Raw genomic sequence first — 21,141 nt, forward strand, 5'->3', positions numbered from 1 at the left:
TTACAAAGCCTATTTAAGACTGAAACAGTTTACTTTGAATGCATCGTGTCTATCATGTTAAACAGTTGTGAAATGCTTAAAACTGTCAATTAGTTGTTAAATAGAAGATCTGTCTGTCCTCAGTAGGTGCTTGTAATTATTCTTGTATCTACAATACAAGAAACATTACTGCTTCATGGACAGATTTTTATGTCAACTCAATCTATTGATTATAGAACTCCTGTAGGCAAGCATCATGATGCCGAAGTTCATTATTTCCTTTGCCTGAAATTTTGCAAACAGAAATAGTAGATATGATCGAGAAATTGAAGCTAAATGTGAATGTAGTACAGCCTATCCTCCCTTGGCAGCTGAAAATAGCTTTCTATTCTATTTATTTAAATTCACAGGAAAAATAAATCTTCCATTTAAATGTCATTTATGTGATATATCGTCACCAATGCATCTTGCTAGTGTAATATATTATTGCTGAAGTACTATGTAAAGTATCACAAGTCATCAATAAAATAAAAATTAAAATTAAAATAAAATAAAATAAAATAAAATAAAATAAAATAAAATAAAATAAAATAAAATAAAATAAAAACAATTCAGGGATCTCACTCCCAGATAGATGTGAAAATGCAGCTTGTCCAAGATACATAAAGAAGATATTTAGGACTGTTTTTGACCTCCACTTGTTGCTTATTATTAAAATAAGTCATTATATTGATATTGAAAGAAAGAGATGTTTCTGTGAGACACTTTGTACAATAGAAACTGGGTAAATGATCGATTCTGAGGTTAGGATTCTATTTTGTAAGAAAAGGCACTATGGAGGGGGAAGAAAAAAAACAGTGAAATGTGAGAGGAAAGTGTTTTATTGTTGATGGTAGAAAGGTTGGGGGACAGAGAGTGCAACAAACTAATCTGATGTAAGTGGCAGCAGATTATGCAGAGCTTTGACACATGAATTAGGACTTTTAAGGTGACTCCATGAGTACAGCACACCTAACAGAAGGATTTGAAAAAACAATTATATTGGTCATATTACAGTATGGGTATAATAACTGCAAGAGCAAATTATTCTGTAAGCTACAACAAATATGGAAGGAAGGAAGGAGAAAAGTGCTATGTCTATTAGATTTTCTTTTATATTTTCATTACATTCTGATGTATTTTAATATACCCAAATGTATTTTAAATGTTACCTATTTATTTTGTATTTAGTTGAAGAATTACAAAATAATAAAATAATTTTCAAAAAGTTTTGGAGAGTACACAGCAATTTTGATGAGGCACCTGAGATTCTGTTTTTACTGCGGCTGCTTTGGCACCACTTAGCTATTTGCTTCTGTGACCACAGCCCTATTTTTATCTGGCATAGAATCAATTTTAGGACTTATGGGCAGTAAAATTCTTTAGTTTGACTCATTTTTATTGCCATAATTGTTCAATACAGGGTTTATTTAAACCCCTGAAATATGAGGACATGAATAGCTCATTTATGAATAGCTCGTTTAAGTTCACTGCTTTGAATTCATAGAGTATCTGTGACTGTGATTATACTGAAATATCAATGATATTTCCATGACTATGTAAAAGATGTTCACCTGTGTATTTTCTACCATCCAGATATAATGACATTTCCCATTGCTGATATGTGAAGAATAAAACTGATTTCAATAAGAAGCCCAATATGTTGAGATTAGCTCATTGCCTCTGGCAAGCAGATATACTCTTGGCTGTTTTATCATTGTAGACTCTAGTTCCTACAATGCATTCATGAAGTCCATAGCATAGAGCTTTGATTTTTCAGTTGATTAGTATTCCCCTTTTAATTTTAACATAGTTTTTGTTATTACTGTTATTTATCATCTTGATGGATATAATGGTGCTCTACTTACTTTTCTTTGAGTTTGTCTTCAAAACGCTTGGTGAGATCTCACTAGCACTGAGGGTATATCTCATCTTCTACAAACTGATGATATCTAGTTTTTCTTTTTTTCTTTTTTTCTTTTTTTTTCTGACCCAGGAGGTATAGCTGAAGAAATCAAGGCCAGCTATGGTAACAGTCACAAGTACTTAGGGAAGAATTTAGACAGAATTTCAGTTTCTAAGCATAAATTATGTTTCTGGGGATCTTTGTTCAGCAGAAGACTAACCTCCCAGGTACTTCAGTGAAATTCATCTGCTCTAATTGCAGGTTTTCAACACTAAATAATCAAAATCTAAAGTAATTACATTTTAACCCTCTTTGAAGTCAGTAGGGAGAAATTGCCCTTTGTCTAAATTATGTAAAATTAATGTCCTGAGGTTTGTTCCTCTGCATGTATTCAGCTGTCACTATCTTAGAACAATGTGGGGACTGAACACCAAAGGGGTATGTGTGACTGGTAGTCATCCCCCTTCTTCATCATATAACTCTCTTGTGAGGCTCAGTTAACTCACCATTCGCGAATTATTCTGAACACCAAATGACAGTGTTATCTGCATTTTTTTATATATATATATATTTTTTTAAGGAACAAGTAGAGAAGGAGGTGACAATACTACAGGCCCAAGTATAATGGCTGTGACCTACTTAAAAAGATGGAAACCTTGGTTAAAATTACCATTTCCAAGCTACATGCTTCAGGAACATACCTCCCACCCCTCTGCAGATTGCCTTACCCATCAGAATATGGTGATGAGAGTAAAGCAGTGGATGGTACAGCTGTGCTTGCTGGTCCCTGCCTTAAATGTTCTTTGCAAGAAAAATGTGAAGATTTATTAAGCCAAACAGACAGCATGACTAGCCAAAGGCATAAGTCATCCATCTGGAATGAGAAGGCTTTCCAGATGTTCCTACATATTCTTTCCAGTGTTTAACATATAGTAGAATGAGTGGGATTTAGAATTTCCCATAGCTGTTACCATAGCCTGAGATCTGGATATGTACCAAACTGTCTGACAAGATCTTATCTGAACACTGTACTGTCTGTTTAAGATGATATTCTGAAATTCCCACCTTTCCCTGGGCATCTTTCAGAATGTTCTGGATTGCATTCTCGATCTCTGGTTGCTTCACAATTAATCTTAGAAGTGCTCATTTTTGCAAGATAAGCTTTCTCTACACAATAAATTTCTTCAAATGAGGAACTAACTTACATGCCTAAAGGTTAGTTAGATCTAAATCTTGCACATTCACATTGCTCTCCCTTTATAGCCATTGAAAGGAAAGTTCTTATTTAAAGAGCAAATCAACTCATCCTCAGGTAGATGTCAAGAGTGTGTGCTGTGAATTATCCTCTAGAAATGTTTTATTTCTCCTCTTTGTAAAAGGAATTTACCACTAGCTTGATAGTAGATGACTGTCTTTTAGACATCTAAAGTAAGGTGATATGGACATGTGATAGAATATGGATGTGGTTGAGTCACAACAGCGAAAGAGAGAGACAATGTCTGTACATGTAGATTCGTAGAAGCCAGTCGGAGAAAATAGAGGAAACTGTGTGAAGGCTCATTTACTGGGGAACTCCTGGTTTTATACAGAGTTACAATTAGAAGTGAATTTTTATATATTCACCATCTTTGAGGTAGAATACTAAGTCCAGGGGTACTTTTTTGGGCTGCAGCTAGCGAGAAGCTTGACTTTCAGACCTTGCCCATGTTCACATATTTGCCAAGTTACAGAGTAGCATAACTAAATTTACTTTGACTTACTGTTTTGGTTTGGTTTGTGTGTGTGTGTGTTTTTTTGGTGTTTGCTCTTTTTTTTGGTGATTTTTTTTTTCCTTTTGAAGTCTAGACATATTTAAGTAGGCTGTTTTAGAAAGAGTTTGGGTTTTCTTCTATAATAATAAAAAAAAAAAAAAGTTTTGATTTCCTTACAATGTATTTTATCGAGTATTACCAGGACAACTGAATTTAAAATACTGTGAGGCATTTTCATTAGAAGCATGTGAATTATTTTTCTTCTTGGCCTCCCAGATGAAACCTACCATTTTTCAGACCATGCTGTGAAAATCCTATTTTATAAGGCTCTTCAGAGAAGAGATAATTTAAACTTGGTGCATTTGAGTCTGTTATTGTTTAACATTTGGGTGTTAAGTAGGTAACTCATGTTTAAAGAGAAAGCATTGCATTAGCCTGCCCTTGTTGTTCTTTATATATATTTTAACGTTTCTTTCAGCATCTGAAGCTTGGAGAGGATTTAAGCAAATCTAAATAAATAAGACTTTACAAAAGATATCTTGGGTGTTGAATCAAATTGATACTTAACTCCTCCTGAGGTAGTAGAATCTAAGCCTTTTTCCAATTGTGTACTTTTTTCTTTTTTAGTACACTCTTCTCCTGACTATAATTTTTCTGTAGTATAGGACTGCATATTTGCTCCTGAAGTGAGTGCTCCCAATGCTAATTTCATATGTTATTCTGAGAGTCTTCTAATAGTTTTCTTATTTTCACTTTGTCAGGAAAGGATGATAAATACTTAAACATTCTTGTTGTCTAGTTAGTCCTTTCTTGGATTGAGCTGTATTTTTTTTTTAATTTCTTTAGAATTTCCACTTAAAAAAAAAAAAAAATGCCTTTCTGAACTATACTGTAGTTCCTCAAACTCATTTATTAGTGTTTTTAAATATTTTTAACTCCAGCGCAGCTCCATAAGTATGTTTTTGTTCCTTTCTCTCCTGTTTGGGATGTATCACTGCAGGGCCAGGGGAAATCCCAGGCAAAGTATGATGGGAGCTGCGTGTGTCATTTCTCAAAATGTGCGCAAAAGAAATGTTTTCAAACATTAAAGTTGTAGGTGCTGAGGAGCTAAAGATTTAACAGAAGAAAAATGCTTGGCAAGTTTGAGACGCTTTAGGAATGTGAGCAGAGCTATTTCTCATTCTGGTTGCCTGAAAGCTTCTTTAGAACAAGTGTGTCTGGGTACAATACAGCATATGAAACTGTTTGGAAAAAAATGCTTGTAGGTACCTTATGTTAATAGTTCACTTGTGGTATTAGAAGATAATTCTCTTACAGAATGGTACAAATAATAGAGCATTTTCTGGAAAATATTTATTCTTTATTAAAGAAACATCATGCTTTTTACTCTGTCCTTGTTTTCCAGCCATTCCACATAAAATATTTGCACTATATTGACCTGCTCTAAGCCTTTAGGGAAATTGTTAAAATCTGTAACGCAAAGTGTCAAGTATTAACAAGAGTTCTCTGCCCTACTGGTGCTGAATGTTGATCCACCTCAGGCATCGAGACACTGAAAGAGCTAATTTGTAATTCTTGCCTTTTCTGTTCTTTCATAAGTAAGCATGCTGAAATGTCTTTTCCTCTAGCTATTATTCTACTTTATATAGGAACTTGCATCACCCTCTTCACAGTGTCTGGATTCTACCCAGTAGCATGCTAATCAATGTGACTAACATCTGTCTCAGGTGGTTCTTTTTTTTTTTTTTTTTTTTTACAATGAGTTTATATTAATGAGGGGAAAAAAATGGTGCATTTCAGTGTGAAATAGAAGGGGGTTTGTGTGGGCTTCAGATTCTGCAGAGGTTATTCCCCAATCTCAAAATGTGACTCACTCTCCTGCCCAGAAAATTTTTTGCTATACTGCAAGCTGATGTGGGTGCCTCAGAAATGGAGTTACCATCTGAGGTCTGTATCCTGTTCTTCATTTAGGCCATGTGGCACCCCAGGGGCAATTTCTCTCACCTGAAGTCTTTACTCATGCTCCCTGATCAGTCAGAGACCAGAAGGATAGGTAAATTTAATATGCTTGAAATGTTACTGAATGCATCCTCCTTGGAATGTTTTCTGAAAATCGTGTGTACCAGTGTAGTTCAGTACAGTTACAGAGTTTAATTAGCAGAAATAATGAAATATCAAACTAACATCGTACTTTACATGACTATGACAGTTTACCAGATTGGTTGTTTACTGGAATCCTGTCATTTTGGAGCAGCCATGTTCTGTCCCTTCTACCCAGACTAACTGCACTTGGGTTATTTGCAGAAAAAACTCAATTGCCTTCTGCTATAATTCATATTTAGTCACAGATTTTTAAGCCCCCTAATTCCTTTAGCACTTTGCATAACAGGTAAATTTTCTTGTAACTACAAAATATTTGGTCTCTATTTAACAAATATATCAGTTCCCAAAATTCATAGAAAAATTAAAATAATAACAATAAGAACAGAATGTGTTTCCATACAACATTTCATGACTACTTTGCTGTCCTGTCTTTGAATGAACATAGAAGACTCCAGCATATCAGAAATCATTGCCAATATTATCTCTATTTTTCTTTTTGTTATAATGCTGTACAGTCAGTATATTATTTTTTTCCTGCCATTTGTTTATTTTGCCTATAGGTATTTATGGAACCATTTATATAACAAATTGCTGCAAAAAGATTGCTTTCATTATCATTTATCAGTAGGCTAAATAGATCGTGCTGAAGCACTGTGGCCTGTACAATGCACTACAGTTTATCAGTGAATAAATTCCATTCTTAAATGAGTAACTGATTTATTTGCACTTGCAACATACAGGTTTTTCTTCACAATTCCCCATTTTTGTTAGGAGGCTGCAAGTTGCCTACAATATTGGGCAAACACAGCATGTATATGCTGATGCAGATTACTTTTATGGCTCGATAATATTCTTTGATTTATCACTCTTTTAAGCTTTGGTGTTTTATTTTTCTCTTAGGGATATGATGATGGATATGGGGGTGAATATGATGATCCAAGCTATGAGGCATATGATAACAGTTATGCCACCCAAACACAAAGGTAAGCATTTGTACTTTTTCATTAAATTTTCCAAGAAAAACATTCCTTTTCTCTTGAATTTTTATGTAAATATGCTGTTTTGGTTTTCTACATTAAATTCTACAAAATCTCACAGTACTTTAAATAGCCATTAAAAAGAAATAATGGTGGTTAGAGTTAATATACAGAATTATTCAGATGAAGTAAAAATGCAGACAACTAGACTTTTAAAAATGCTGCAGCTAAAGTGTAGTTGCTGGTCTTTGTTCTTATTGTTGTCATTGTTTAAAAAAAAGAGATTATACCATTTCCTATCCAGTGTAATTCTGAACTTCTTGGTGCAGTTTATTTATTTATTTTTTTGCTTTAATAACATAAAGTAATCAAGGCTATATTATATTTAAGGCTTTTACAATGTTTTGGGCAAAATGATAAATTAACAAAAAAAAAAAAAAATGATGGTAAATAACTGTCACTGGTGGGTATCAAGGTAAATTATGTAATGGAATGGTGTGCTTGAAATAAGGCTGAAACTATTAGCTTCAGTCAGTTGCTTTCTGAGCAGCTCTCAGAATTGGTATAGGTAACCAAGTTTGGAAATCTTATTTCATGTCCTTACTGTGTAATGGGAGGATTATATTCACAGCTACTCCTATAATTTCTGTCACTAAAAAGAGACAACAAAAATGATCCCTTTTGATGTACACACACACCACATACACTCATATATTACCTCAACAGTTGGTCCATGTTTATTAAATATGGAATGATATCTTTTCCACAGTTAAGCTGAAGGACAAAAGAGTGCTTCAACCAATTACTTAGAAAATGTGCTGATTGGTTCCTAAGAGTGTTTGTCAAATTGTGGAAAGACAAACAAAGCTCTAACAAGAAAAGAGACAGATTTTAATTGAGTTAGAGTGCTTCTCACTGGATGAGAAAATGATGGTTATGTACAGAGTTCTGTGCTCTAAAAACCAGGGGACATTAAACTTGTTTTTTGTTTAACCATGTTTTTTGTTGAATGCTTTCTGATGGCAATGCCTGTTAGAATAATGTTGAGCCATAAAACTGCTGTAGTGAGTGGCATTTGAGTCTATAGAAGAATAATTTAAGTAATTTTATAACCAGTGACAAATATTTTAAAGGATTTGTCACACGTAAATGTGAACCCCTTCAAATATACCTTAACAACACACTTTCAAGTAATTATACATTACTTGCTTCATCCATCATGTTATTGTGTAGGTAGATATTTTTGTTGCCAGAGATTCTCCAATTTTTTCAGAAGAATTCAGCCCATCTTTTGATACAATAGTGAACTACCACAGGTAACATTGTCTCTAGTTCAAAAAATGTTAGTTAGAAGTGTCTCTGCGATGACGTTGCTTTTTTTTTTTTATCAACTGAATCAACCTGCTTTTTTTTTTTTTTTCAAGTTGATGTCTCAAGCAAATAAATGACTAATATATCAAGTTTATTAGTTTATGATAAAGCTAGAACATATAGTGATAATCTTACTCAAGACAGAAAACTTATAGAGTCAAATATTTTTGTAAATTAAACAGCTATTAAGCAGTGAGATAAGTTCTCTACAATGTGTGGTACCTCCTAGATACCTATTCTATTTTCAATCTGTAACTAAAACATTTCCTTTTGTAATAGATATCAGGATACACAGTCGTACTCATCTGTGTTGAGTGGTACTGAATGCCACAAGTAATCTTTTGACTTCAGTGAGAGCACTTGCGGAATAACATGCTACTCAGATTTCAAAGATGTAAAGAACAAATGGACCATTACAGATGCAGTTTGGGTCTCTGTACCTTATTGGCTATTTATCTTCATGGAAATACCTCCTTACTGAGCTGAAATAGCACAACAGAACAGAATAGTTTGACCACATTATTTCGTTAGGTGTATATACCAAAAAGTTTTCTCATAATCAAGATCTTGTTTTTCGTATAACTCAGGTATTGCTCCTGTAACCAATCAAGCACACAACTAATAAAGAAGATAATTTGTAACACTTCAGAGTACTTATTCATCTCATCCACTTTGTGATTTAAAGGGGGGAAAAATATTGTAAACAATCTGTGCTCAGAGAGGAAAAAAAATCATCACTGCCCTCTGCAGGGATTGAGTGAAATTCTGAAGCATGAGACAAGAGATAATTGAAGTCTGTGGCTTAATGCAGAGCTCCAAGCTTTCTTCTCATGTTAAGGGCAGAGTTTCCACTTGCTTTTTACAGCTCATTAAAGAATCAATATGGAAATTCTTAGAGTAGGTCCAATCTCTGGTCTTATTATCTGTCTCACCATGCTTATTGACAAAACCTTACTCTCATTGTCACTTCAAACTGTAGAATGTCTTGGGAGGAGAGGGGGAAAACTAAACAGAAGCTGAATTCAGTGTGCTTTAGAGCAGAGCATGTGGTAAGTTGTGCCTTGTTCCCCTATGCACCCAATGCACAGAGTGAAAATACCATTTAGGTAGCCTGCCACCACTACCTCTGTTAACAATACATTTGACTTCCAGACCTTATATCTATTTCCCACTTCCTCACCAGAGGCTTCCTGCCCATATATATATTTTTTTCTGAAGGCCCTTAGTCCTTCATTGCCCAAGAGGTATGATTTAGATATTTTATAAATTAGTCGCTGCCAATAGCAGAGTAAATGAGCACGCTGTTAGCATACACCACTGTGCTATTACACAGGATTATGACTTAGAAGGAGCAGAAAAAATGACCAGCACCTAGATCACCCAGATAATAAGTGGAGAGAAACACTGTTTTTCTGTGTGCAGTTATCTGAAGACTTGTGCTGAAGGTCAAGGACAGAGTTTCAGGCCCAGCAATACATTTTGTATACGTCCTTCTCTAATGACCTCTACCACTGCCACCCTTCCAGACAGAGTTCTGTCCTCCATGACAGCAGTCTGATTTTAGACTAATAACAGGGGGATAGGGTCACTTGTAGAAGAAACCATGACAGAACATTGGGATCAGACTAGAATGAACCCTACAATAATCTTCAAGGCTGAATGAGCTAAGAGACATCTCACTGAAATGGATACAAAAGCAACTTGAAGAAGGACAGTCTGATCATCACTATGGTAAGTGCCATTTGTATCTTATTATGTCTGGGGAGAAGAGAATTATGGGTTTTGAGGAATAAAATTATTGCCGTAGTCCATACTGCATGAGGAATGTCTTGCTTTAACTAGCAGAAGCTGTATTTTTAAAGCCATCTTTTTTCTTCCTCATCTTCCTATCTCATAATGGCTACTCAGCAAACAGGATGGACCCTCAGGACAAAGATTTAAATGAACAACTGGCTATCTTTCCCAAAAGTGTTTATAATCATTATTTACAGGATTCCATAAAAGATTACAGGTTTAGCAAGGATATTTAGAAACCTTGCTGGTTTTAGGAATGTGTTTTCATTGATGTGAAAATAGAGATTTTAAGGTAAATGGAATGAAAGTATTGTCTGAGACCAAAGAGAACAAGGAAAAGACGATTCCAGTGGGCAGAGGAAGACATCAGATTTGACACTTCCGACAGGCAATTCTGTACTACACTTTGAGTTTCTTGATGGAACATCATTTTCCTTTCCCTTCCATTCAGTGTGAAAATGGACCTCCACCTGCCCAGACATACCAAGGGATGTTCAACCTGTTAAGTTCATATGCTACTCCCTAGACATTTGGAAATCAGGCAGAGAATGTTCAAACCCTTTTCTGCCAGCTATGTTTGGTTCCTGAACTTTTAGTCTGACTACTTCTGTAATCAGAAGTGAAATCCCTTCTGGGATATATATGATGACCATCCTTGTTTTGCAAATTCACGTGCCTCAATGGTGAGGAACAGATGGCAGGTGAGGGTAATAATCAAGCTGATGTTCTCAAACAGTTGCATTTCGTTTCAGCAAATAGTTAATATCCATATAAGTTTGCCCCTTCCATTGTACTTGATAGTTAAAATCTTGATGTATATTCTCATTGTCCAACAGTATTTAGGTATGAAACAAAATTACTGCACAGATTTTTGTCTAGACTGGACCTTACCAGTAAGATGGCTAGATTTTGATGCTCATCAGTTGTTATACCAGATGCTGCCCAAATTTCTCTGCTAAGTTAAAAGACATTCCTCTGCAGGCCTGTAAAGTTGTGCTGCTTGCCCACTTATTGATGCTTTTTAGCAGTTCAACCACACTGATATCCTCAATGTGTTCTTCCTTCAAATTGTGTTGGAACATAACGTGGCAGTAGTCCTTCCTTTCCATTCTTACTGAAAAGTTTATTTAAAGACATAAATATGATTTTTACAAGCCAACAAGCAAGCTCATATAACAAAACTCCAAAATGGTAGAAGTATCAATTTCCATCTCAGCTGTAACACACATGATGTGAGAGAATCCTGTCAGTTTTCAAAATATAACACGCTTTTGATTTTCTTATCAGGTACTAAGTCTGTTGAGGCACCACCATTGTCCAGGATTCATGGGCTGAGAACACTAGATCACCAGGCGAAGAGGATGAAATCTTTTGTGAGAGGGTATAAAAGAACTGCCTGTTTCATTACAGTCTGATAGAGGATCAGACTGTACTGCATGCAAAGCATGGCCAAACTCCTCAGCCAAGACCAAGAAAATAATTTTGCAGAAGTAGATCAGTTGCTGGTGAATCAGCTGAGAACCCTGATGCAGAAAGCAGAGCCATGTTCAGCTGTTACCACATCTGTAGTCATCTCCACTGACCTTTGTGTCTCTACTAGCACCATCAGTTTAATTTCAAAGGTACCATGTTTCACAGCAAAAAAGAGATATTAAGGAATTCTATGACTGACTGACCAATCAGGAGACATAACAGAAAGGGTATATTCTATTTAAAACACTTGTGCATAACCTAACCAACCACATGCAGTGTAAACAACGGTGCCTGTAAGGGAAACAAAAAAGAAGTCAAAGATTGTCCTGTCAAGCTTAAAATTTGGGTTTGATATAATTTCCCTGTTCCACAACATCTGGCATGAACATTCAAACATTGAGTCTTTTTTTTTTTTTTTTGGTCTTTTTTTTTGTGACCAGGTAGCTGGTACATTGGCAAAGGCTTCCTGGGCTGCTTTCCTCTTTTTTTTTTTGCTGTCAGTCTGAGCAGGTACTTATTAAAGAAAGAAGTCTGCGACTCCCATCCTAATCTCTAAATAGGCCTGCAAAGAAATCACAAAACCTGCAATGTACTAACAAGAATAAATAATTCAGTGATGAAAGATGGAGGAAAACAGTGCAAACCATTGCTGAGTTACAGATCCCACCCCATAGTTGCACAGGCCACCTCATGACATACCTTATCTATGTTGTATGCTGCACCATTACATAGATGAAGATCACTCCTCTTGCCTGCCTGGACCTAGACCCACTGGTAACATCCCAGTTTTAGTACCTTGAACCTAGCAGTTTTTGGCAAAATATTTACTGTTAATCTTGCAGATTTGTTATGTAATACATAACAAATGGGCAATGGTCCTCTAGACAGGTGTTCCATGCTGGCATACAGATCATTTTGGGACAGTGATTGGGTTTGCAATGTGCATTTGACAAACTAAAACCAAAACGCTAAGCCAATAACCAAACATCTGTTTCTGATGCTGTTTAAGATCTAAATGGTAATACAGAATCTAATCTTAACATAAAATGTCATTAATGTGTCTGAAATACATTCTAAGTTTCAGAGAATTTCAAGTTGACAGGCATAGTGTCATCTAGCTGAATAATATCTAATTCAAAAAAATATAGTTATCTGTGGTTGATCCCTATAACTGTGCTGTATGCAAAGTCCCATTGGGTTTCTGTTTCTTAGTTTTAATAACAAAAATATAACAAGAAAAAAATATTTCAGGACATATATACTGCCAAGTCCCTTTTCCTGCTATGGTAGATAGTTGCTATGACCATACCAATATAATAGCTCAATAACAATATATTCATAGCAATACCTATACCTAACCAGTAGTATTCTGATATTAGTAAGTCAATCTTCAAGGTCTTTTCCAACCTGAATGACCCTCAGGCGTCTGTCCTGGGACCAGTACAGTTTCATATCTTTATCAGTGACATAGACAGTGGAATCAAGTGCACCCTCATCAAGTTTGCAAATCTTTGCTCAACCAGTTAATGACAGGACAAGGGTGAATGGCTTTAAACTAAAAGAGGGGAGATTTAGTTTAGATGTTGTGAGGAAATTCTTTACTCAGACAGTGGTGAGGCACTGTAACAGGTTGCCCAGAGAGGTTGTGGATGCCCCGTCTCTGGAGGTGTTCAAGACCAGGTTAGATGAGGCCCTGATCTAGTAGGTGGCATCCCTGCCTATGGTTAGAACTAAGGTCTCATCCTTAAGGTCTCTTCCAACTCAAGTCATTCTATGGTTCTATGACTCTAAGGTTCCATGATTCTAGTCTCTGCAATTCTGATTCTCTTTCTTATAATAATATAGACTTATTGAAAATATCAAGAGCACGTTCAGCCACTGAGGTTGAATATACCAGAAGTTAATGACTTTGAAAAGAAACTTTATTTTCTCATTTATTCTTGCTTCTATTATTAAATTAATGTGATCTACTGTACAGCTTATATTTATAGCTCCCTTTTCTGCAGTGTGGAATTCTAGTACAGGAGATTTAGGGATCACTTATTCGTTGATCTGATATGCAGGAATATAGCATGAACCACAGTTCATCCCATGTCAGTTATGTGATTTAAGGTACAATCGCTTCAGTGCTGAGACATACTGCAAAATGATTTAGGAAGAAAAGCAAAGAACATTTTATCAAGCTAAATCTCCAGGAATTATTTACATCAACAGAGTGTATTTGCCTGAGCTCCAAATCATCCTGTTTACCTTTCTTTGACTGCCAGGTATCAAGACTTCATATGTACATCTAATTCCAGAGACGTCTTCTTCACAAGCACAGTGCTACAGGTGAAATAGCACTTTCAGACTAGTACAGTTCTAAAACCACCAGTACATAATTATGCTGGGGATACAAGTTATTTTATGTATCCTATCAAGGGACTCTTCTTCTACTCTAGCTCCTTTTGGACTCAGGAAAAAACATTGGTTCTATGTTTCAGTAACAGAAATTTACTTTAGGGAAAAGAAAATAATAGTAAAACAGAGCTACAGTGCTCAGGAATGTCCCCCAGCGCAGATTTAAAACCACATTTGACAAATTGCAGTAAATAATTATGTAAATAAATTTGTGTCTTCCTAGAGGCAGATGAAATGATCTAGGTGACATCCTGAGGTCTCTTTTACATCTATCTTCTGTTACCTTTTCCCCTTTTTGCTCACGCATAACTAGGTTTATTTTAAGATAACAACACAGGATAATCCAATTAGATTCAGGAAGCTGTTCTGTTGTGAGTATAAAGAAAGTAACCCAATTTTGAAACTCCAGCTTGCTTTGAGTGGTTTGTATGATTGATAGAAATCCTTTTATGAACAACTAAAGTGAGATATTTCAAGCTCTAAATACATAATGAATTCATTCATAATAGAATAGGACACTGACTTTCACATATTTTGCATATCGTGTTAAATTGCAATAAGTGTGTTCCTTCAGGATGACCTCATAATAATGATATCAGATCTTAAATTTTTGCAGATTACATTTTCATCTAGATATATAAATGTACACAAACTGAAATCTATAATATGGTACAATGCAGTACTGGATGAACTTTCTGTTTTAGACTGTTTCCTTAGTTATGTTGAGAAGGTGCCAAATTCATTAGGGGAAGAAATCCTAAATACAAAACTATCAAGAAAATGAACAGTTATTAATTTTATTTGATGCTACAAAGGAAATGAATCATGGCCTATTCATGTGAAGTATAAACTATCTAAGGTGCTACTTTTACTTCCAAGTATTGAAGTGGACTTCTTACCACAGTACCAGAGTACATGAAACAGTGGTTAATACAAATTGCAATGCAGAACCTGTTTTGTCAGCCTTCTCACTGTCATCTGTAGTCACAAGAAGAATAAATAATTCTGCCAAGATTCTGCAAGAGTGAACTGCTAAAAACCTTCTGCTTCAGTTGTGAGGGACAGATAGCAGCAACATTTAGATTTTTCACAGCTTTTACTGATGTAACTGCTGTATTGGAGTAGTTTACAGGCCACGTTTGTCCCTGTAAGTGACGTTTAAAGTGTTAATTCATTAGCATCGTTGTAAAGTGTATCAGTCCAAGCAGGGGATCAGCACAGTGGTACTGAAAATCTTATGCTTTTTTCAACTACCTTTGAGTCAAAAATCTTCAAAAGCTTCTTACCTACATGGTGGAAATATTTCTTTTATTCTGTTTCAGGCTTTGGCTAAACAGATATTAAAACCTTACTAAAAGTAGAACCTTTTCTGATACATCTTTTGAAGGAAAACTTCGTCTGGAAACTTTTGAAAAACTAATCAGAAGTTACTTGAAAAAAAAAAAAAAAAAAAACAAAAACATTGCCAATAGTAAATAGCAGTTGTATAGCAGGTACATTCTGATTCCTATTTACAGGTTTAGTCTTCAGCACTGTAAAGTTTTTATGCTTAGATAATAGGGAAACCTACATGTTTCCCACAACATATTCAAATGACATCAGTTTCCTTACCTACTGATGGACATTTTGTAGGGAGAAGGCCGGGGGATTGTAGTAACTTCCTATCTCTTTTCAGTGTCTCTAGTGCGTCTGTACCTACCCTTATAGGTGCAGTGTAGTTCAACATTCTCTGTCTGTGGTTTCCAAATACCTACCCTCTCTCCAATTGAATCCCCAGCAATAATGCTGGGGAGGGATTTTCAAGCAAAAGGTGGAAGATATCTATGCTGAATACCAAAGCAATTGAATATGGAACAAATATTTCTGAACAGTCTTAAGACAGAGAAAATCACAATGATATTTACATATGTCCTTTCCTAATGTCTTTCTGAGGAGCTTTAGTAAACAGCATTTGTCAGATTTATATGTTGTGATTGTATTCAGAAGGAAAATACAGAGAGAGGTCAATGATCTTCCTTGAGGATAGAATGAGTTCAAATAAATGCTTAAAGCAATGAACAGATACATTTATTCGATCAACCAGTCCCACTGTTTGTTTTTTTTATATCTACTAGCTTTGTAAAAAGCTCCTGCTTTTTACAGTGTTGGAGTGAAATGTTCATAGTTAAGTGAAACATTTTTGTCCCTAGTTTAGAAATGATAGTTAGACAGGACTGTGAATAATCATTAACTTATTTAGCAGATTCTCAGATGAGTAAATCTTTTGGCAATATGATTGGAGGTTTTATCATTTTTCCTTCATAATCAAAATATTCCTGTATAGCTAAATATATAGACACAAATATAATCCAAGCTGGTATAGGTACATTGGTTCTTTTTAAAATGCAATATCCTTTATTATTTTTCACTATTATGCATTCTCTCACTTTTTAACCAGAATGCAATGTATTTATACTTTGTCATATTTCATTTTAGCTTTGCGCTTTTATCCACCTTGTCGTGGTTTAACCCGGCTGGCAGCTAAACACCACGCAGCCGTTCGCTCACCCTCCCCCCTCCCTCTCTGGGACGGGGGAGAGAAATGGAAAGTGAAGCCCGTGAGTTGAGATAAAGACAGTTTAATAAGACAGGAAAATAATAATAATAATAATAATAATACAATGATGATAATAGTACTACTAATAATAATATGTACAAACAAGTGATGCACAATGCAATTGCTCACCACCCGCTGACCGATGCCCAGCTTAACCCCGAGCAGTCCGGCCCCCTCCCCCCGGCTAGCCACCCCTATATATTGTTTAGCATGATGTCAGATGGTATGGAATACCCCTTTGGCTAGTTCGGGTCACCTGTCCTGGGTCTGTCCCCTCCCAGCTCTTACTGCACCCCCAGCCTGCCTGTTGGCAGGACAGAGCAAAAGTCTGAGGTGTCCTTGGCTTGGTATAAGCACTGCTCTGCAACAATTAAAACATCGGGGTGTTATCAGCACTCTTCTCATCCTAAGCCAAAACGCAGCATTCCACCAGCTACTAGGAAGAAAATTAATTCTTTTCTAACTGAAACCAGGACACACCTGTTCATAAATAAAGATTTCTCTGTATTTTATTTCCAACCCATTAAAATCAATCAAGCCAGGAAGCCTAGAATATGACACTTTATGTATCTTTACAGCAATCCACTTACGACATTCATCATCAGAAACTGTTTTCAAATGCTACTTCTCATTTACTTGATTCTATGAGCAAAATGAAAATTTAGCTACTCTGAAGTAAAGTTTTTTTCTCTAAAACTAGGTGGGATTCCTAAAATTCTGTATCACTCCCTTTGCAAATACTGTGTCTGCAGGTATTTTATATTCTATTCTGAAATAGTAATAATTTTGTGTGTATGAGAAAAATACAAAGGGATGGAGAATATTTGAATAGAAATCCCCATGTATCTGTGGTTGTAGCCCATAAATGGAATTTTTGTTTCTATTTCAAACTTTGCAAAAACTTCAGAATCCAAAATCATCTTGCATTTTAGAAGGCTCTCTGCATATATCCTTTATAACTCTACTGGCTTAATTCTTTCTTTATTTTTTTTTAATCAGAGTTGCAGTAACTTGAACTCAAACAAGAAAACACCAGAGACAGATGAGATCTAGTTCAACTTCAGGAATATTGTAAGCTATAGAATAAGTCCAGAGAGTATTGTAAAGGAGACATTCTTCTTAGGTAAAAATATGAATGCTATCAAAATTGGGCTTTCAGAAAAGAAAAAAAAAAAAAAAAAAGAGAGAGAGAGAGAGAGACTTTATCCACTAAATTGTTCACCATATTATTCCATTACTCCTAAAGAACTATTTAGTAAAGGTCCATATTTATGATTTAAGGATGTATCAAAGGACTCCTCATCTTTCCTATAGATGTAATGCTTAATTAAACAGAGATAATCCAGTAAGTCTTAGATTCCTATGAAGATTATTTCTTTATTCACACATTTCCAATATGAAATATTATAAAATATTATTTTATGAAAGATGCATATATTGCAGTTCATGTAAATGCAACTTTCTCTCACTTCTCTTCCAAGAAGGGTGCTGCCTTGTGTAAACAACTATTCTTTCATTGTTAGCTATAAGTTAAATCCTGCTGACTTGACTGCTTCTGTTACATAAAAAGGAGAAGGATTAAAAGTGCAGTCATACATGAAACAACTAGAATAGTATAAGACAGGATCCTGTTAACATAGGACATAAGTATTTGATTGTATCATTTATCATTGTTTAAAACTGAATATTCTGCAAGATGCTCAACAGAAATGATATTGGAAAAGAGGGAGGTAATGGGAGATAGTATACACCTGAGGAAGTGAAAAAAGAAGGAATAAAAGTTGTCTAAAAGGTGGAATCCCACCTTTAGGGGTTCTTATAAATAATCTAGTATATTATCATGCCTTGAGAATTTGTTATGTGAAGCTAATACAGATTGGGATATATATATATAAAAGAGAGCTATAATTTTTTTCCCTGTATTTGTCTAAAATATCGATGCTAACTGCACAATGACAAAGGCCAGGAACCTCTCTTCAAAGACTGCCGATCCTAAAACACATTGGTTCATTCTCACATTGTCAAGTGACAACACAAAGAGGGAAGTCTCTCAAGAGTTATTCAAAGTATAGCATGGAAGCTTTCCATCTGTTTGCTTATGAGTCTAACTATGGAACTTCACTGGCATGAGCTGAATCTCTAGTTTGGACCAATTCAAGTACTTCACAAAAGAATGCTGATTATTATCTAATGCGTGAGTTATAACTCCAAGGCTGATCAAAATTTCCTAAATTGACTAACTCTTTCCTAAGCATTTCCTAATAAAAGGTTCACACGAGATTCTATTGTATAATCTCCCAGCTAAAAAGTGCAAGCATTATGAAAGAGAAGAAGGATATAATAATATGCCTTTACATCAAAAATAGATAAATAAATAATCATCTGCTAAAGATCTAGCTCAACAGGTTTTAATCAAAATCTGTTAGATTCTTAAGATCTTTCAGGATGGATTACAGAACACACTTCACCAAGTATCTATATGGAACCATGCATTTGCTGCATTTAAAAGATACAACCCTTTCTTGTACCTAACAGCTCTGGCTGTCAGTGCAACCACTGCGTGTCCACAACCACATTTTTTGCTCTACAGTTAGAGAACAAGTTAGAGAATTCAGGTATTTATGAGTGAGTGAAAACAAAGAACAAAAAGAGAAGAAATATGAGAGAACATATGAGAGAACACAAAGAACTCAAGTTCTTCAATTCTTGCAATGTTCTGCTGCCTTACATTAGAGAAGCTGCAAGAGCAGCCAGGGAGCCAAATGGTAATGCTGCTGACCCTGTGTCTTTTGCCAGCAGCTTCCTTCAGGTACAGGAAGAGATCAGTCAAAGTCTAGTGCAGTTTATTCATTAATGTTATGATTTTCTATATCTAAAACCATTGATTGCTGAGTGATGAACATCAATCCTCCCTCAGGTAGTTTGTTGACCCCAAGAGTTAGGGTTTTGTGACTTCAATCTTAACTCCTTTGTTTGCATTTCTCTGCTTATACCATCTTAAAGCACTATTCTTCAAAGCCTTTTGAGCTGTGTGGTTTCCCACGAGTATTGACACAAGCTGCAATTTAATTTTGCTTAGTTTCTGTCAATTTGAAAATGTCCCACCTAATGAGAGATTAAAAGCCAGTTGCTGTTTAAGTATACAGTCTCTGCACTTAAGGTATTCTCATATTATGGGAGCACCAGATAATTCTGGTTGGAAGAAATTTAGGAGGTCCTTATTGCTCAAATAAATAACATTTTTATTCTTTTCTTTGGAACAGATCTGTCTTTATCTGCCTGAAAGGGTGTTTGATGCCTAGACTTTAAAACGGGTTCAAAAGCACTAAGCAAAAGCTACAGTTAAGTTAACAATAAACATAAATATATGATGATTATGAAGATTAATGGTATATACATTTTAAATATTCTAGTCCACAGGGTAGGAATAAGCACAGAATCATATATCCAAGTTCTGAAAATTTAATCTAGGTAGAGGAAAATTTTATCAGAGGTTCTGATGTTGAAAAACAATTGGGATATAAAAATAATTAAACTATATGAAAGACTCAGAGTCCCACATATGTAAATTTTTCCACAAGTGGTACATATAGAAGGTAAGTCTAAGTTATGCAACATTGTCCCCTGTGTTTCAGAGTTGTGGTGTTAAAGTATAGTGCAATACTTTGAAAACTTAGGAATAAAATTTAAGAAGTTGTTAATGAGTTAATCTTATCCACATTATAAAATGTATTGCCTCATGCTTTCAGGTGGGTACTTGAATTTTAGTAAATTATACTTCATCTTGCTTGAAAGTAATAAATGCTAATGATAGATAATGATGTCTTTTTTCCAATTAGCACTGCCAACAGTACCTGAGTTTTCTAGAATTCATGAACACTGCAGTTTTCAGGAACTGTCTGAAAACGTTAAAATTATATAAACAAGTTTTTATTTATGCTGAATAAATATGTTGTGTTTTTTTTTCCTTTCATAGCTGGGCATAATGCAAATGAATTATGTTTATCTGTATTTTAATAATAAAGACCTTATGTATGTAGAACCATTTTCTATCACCCATTTTTATAAACATTCATTGTTCACTTTAATAAAACACATAGCAAAATGTTTACGAATAAATTCATATAATGGATTACAGTGAATATTCAGAAAGGTTTAAAATAGAGCAGACTAATGAATGAGCAGTCTGGCTCACAAGACGCGTCTTTAAATCAGGTATTTCATGCTAAGAAACAAATTGGCCCCAGTTATTGTTCAAAACACTATCTAAATATAAGTTACAAATGAATTTGAAATATTTTCATTCCAATCTGTGAAAAACATGCATTATTCAGGGGAAAAAAAAAAAAAAAAGTTGGAGAACTTAGATATTGTGCTATGAATTATGTGTTTTCCGAAACAGGTTAAGGATTGTGCTTACAAACATCAAATTTGCAGTATACAACAAATCATTTCCTTTCTAAAGTTACAATACAGCTTGTTTCTTATTTTAATGGTTTGTGTATTGACTTTGAATTCTGTTTATAATGTATTTAATTTACAAATGTTTTCTGTGCAGGATTTTTATCTCTCATTCTTATTGTCTGTATGACTGTGTTGTTTTTTTTTTTCTCAAATAAAAAAAAAAATACAACAACCATAACATAGCAAGGAATTTTTACCTGCTCTTGCAAGTGTTACATTTTGCTAGATGTAATACTGATGGCAATCACTCAAGTGACCAGTGAAAGGGGAACTGCTGTTAATAACTTA

The 21,141-nt window shown here is 35.0% G+C and overlaps 1 protein-coding gene across 1 annotated transcript in view; it reads left to right on the forward strand.

Annotated features, from left to right (window-relative positions):
- The window catches only part of KHDRBS2 (KH RNA binding domain containing, signal transduction associated 2), a gene marked incomplete at both ends in the record, with an annotated part of 354,308 nt that overhangs the window by 312,144 nt on the left and 21,023 nt on the right, over positions 1-21,141 (forward strand). The window contains one exon of the mRNA XM_084285229.1: positions 6,679-6,761. Coding sequence (XP_084141355.1) covers positions 6,679-6,761 — 83 coding nt within the window. The remainder of the gene's footprint in view (positions 1-6,678; positions 6,762-21,141) is intronic.

The sequence above is a fragment of the Netta rufina genome (genome assembly GCF_964035555.1).
Source record: "Netta rufina genome assembly, chromosome: 3".
Classification (NCBI taxonomy): domain Eukaryota; kingdom Metazoa; phylum Chordata; class Aves; order Anseriformes; family Anatidae; genus Netta; species Netta rufina.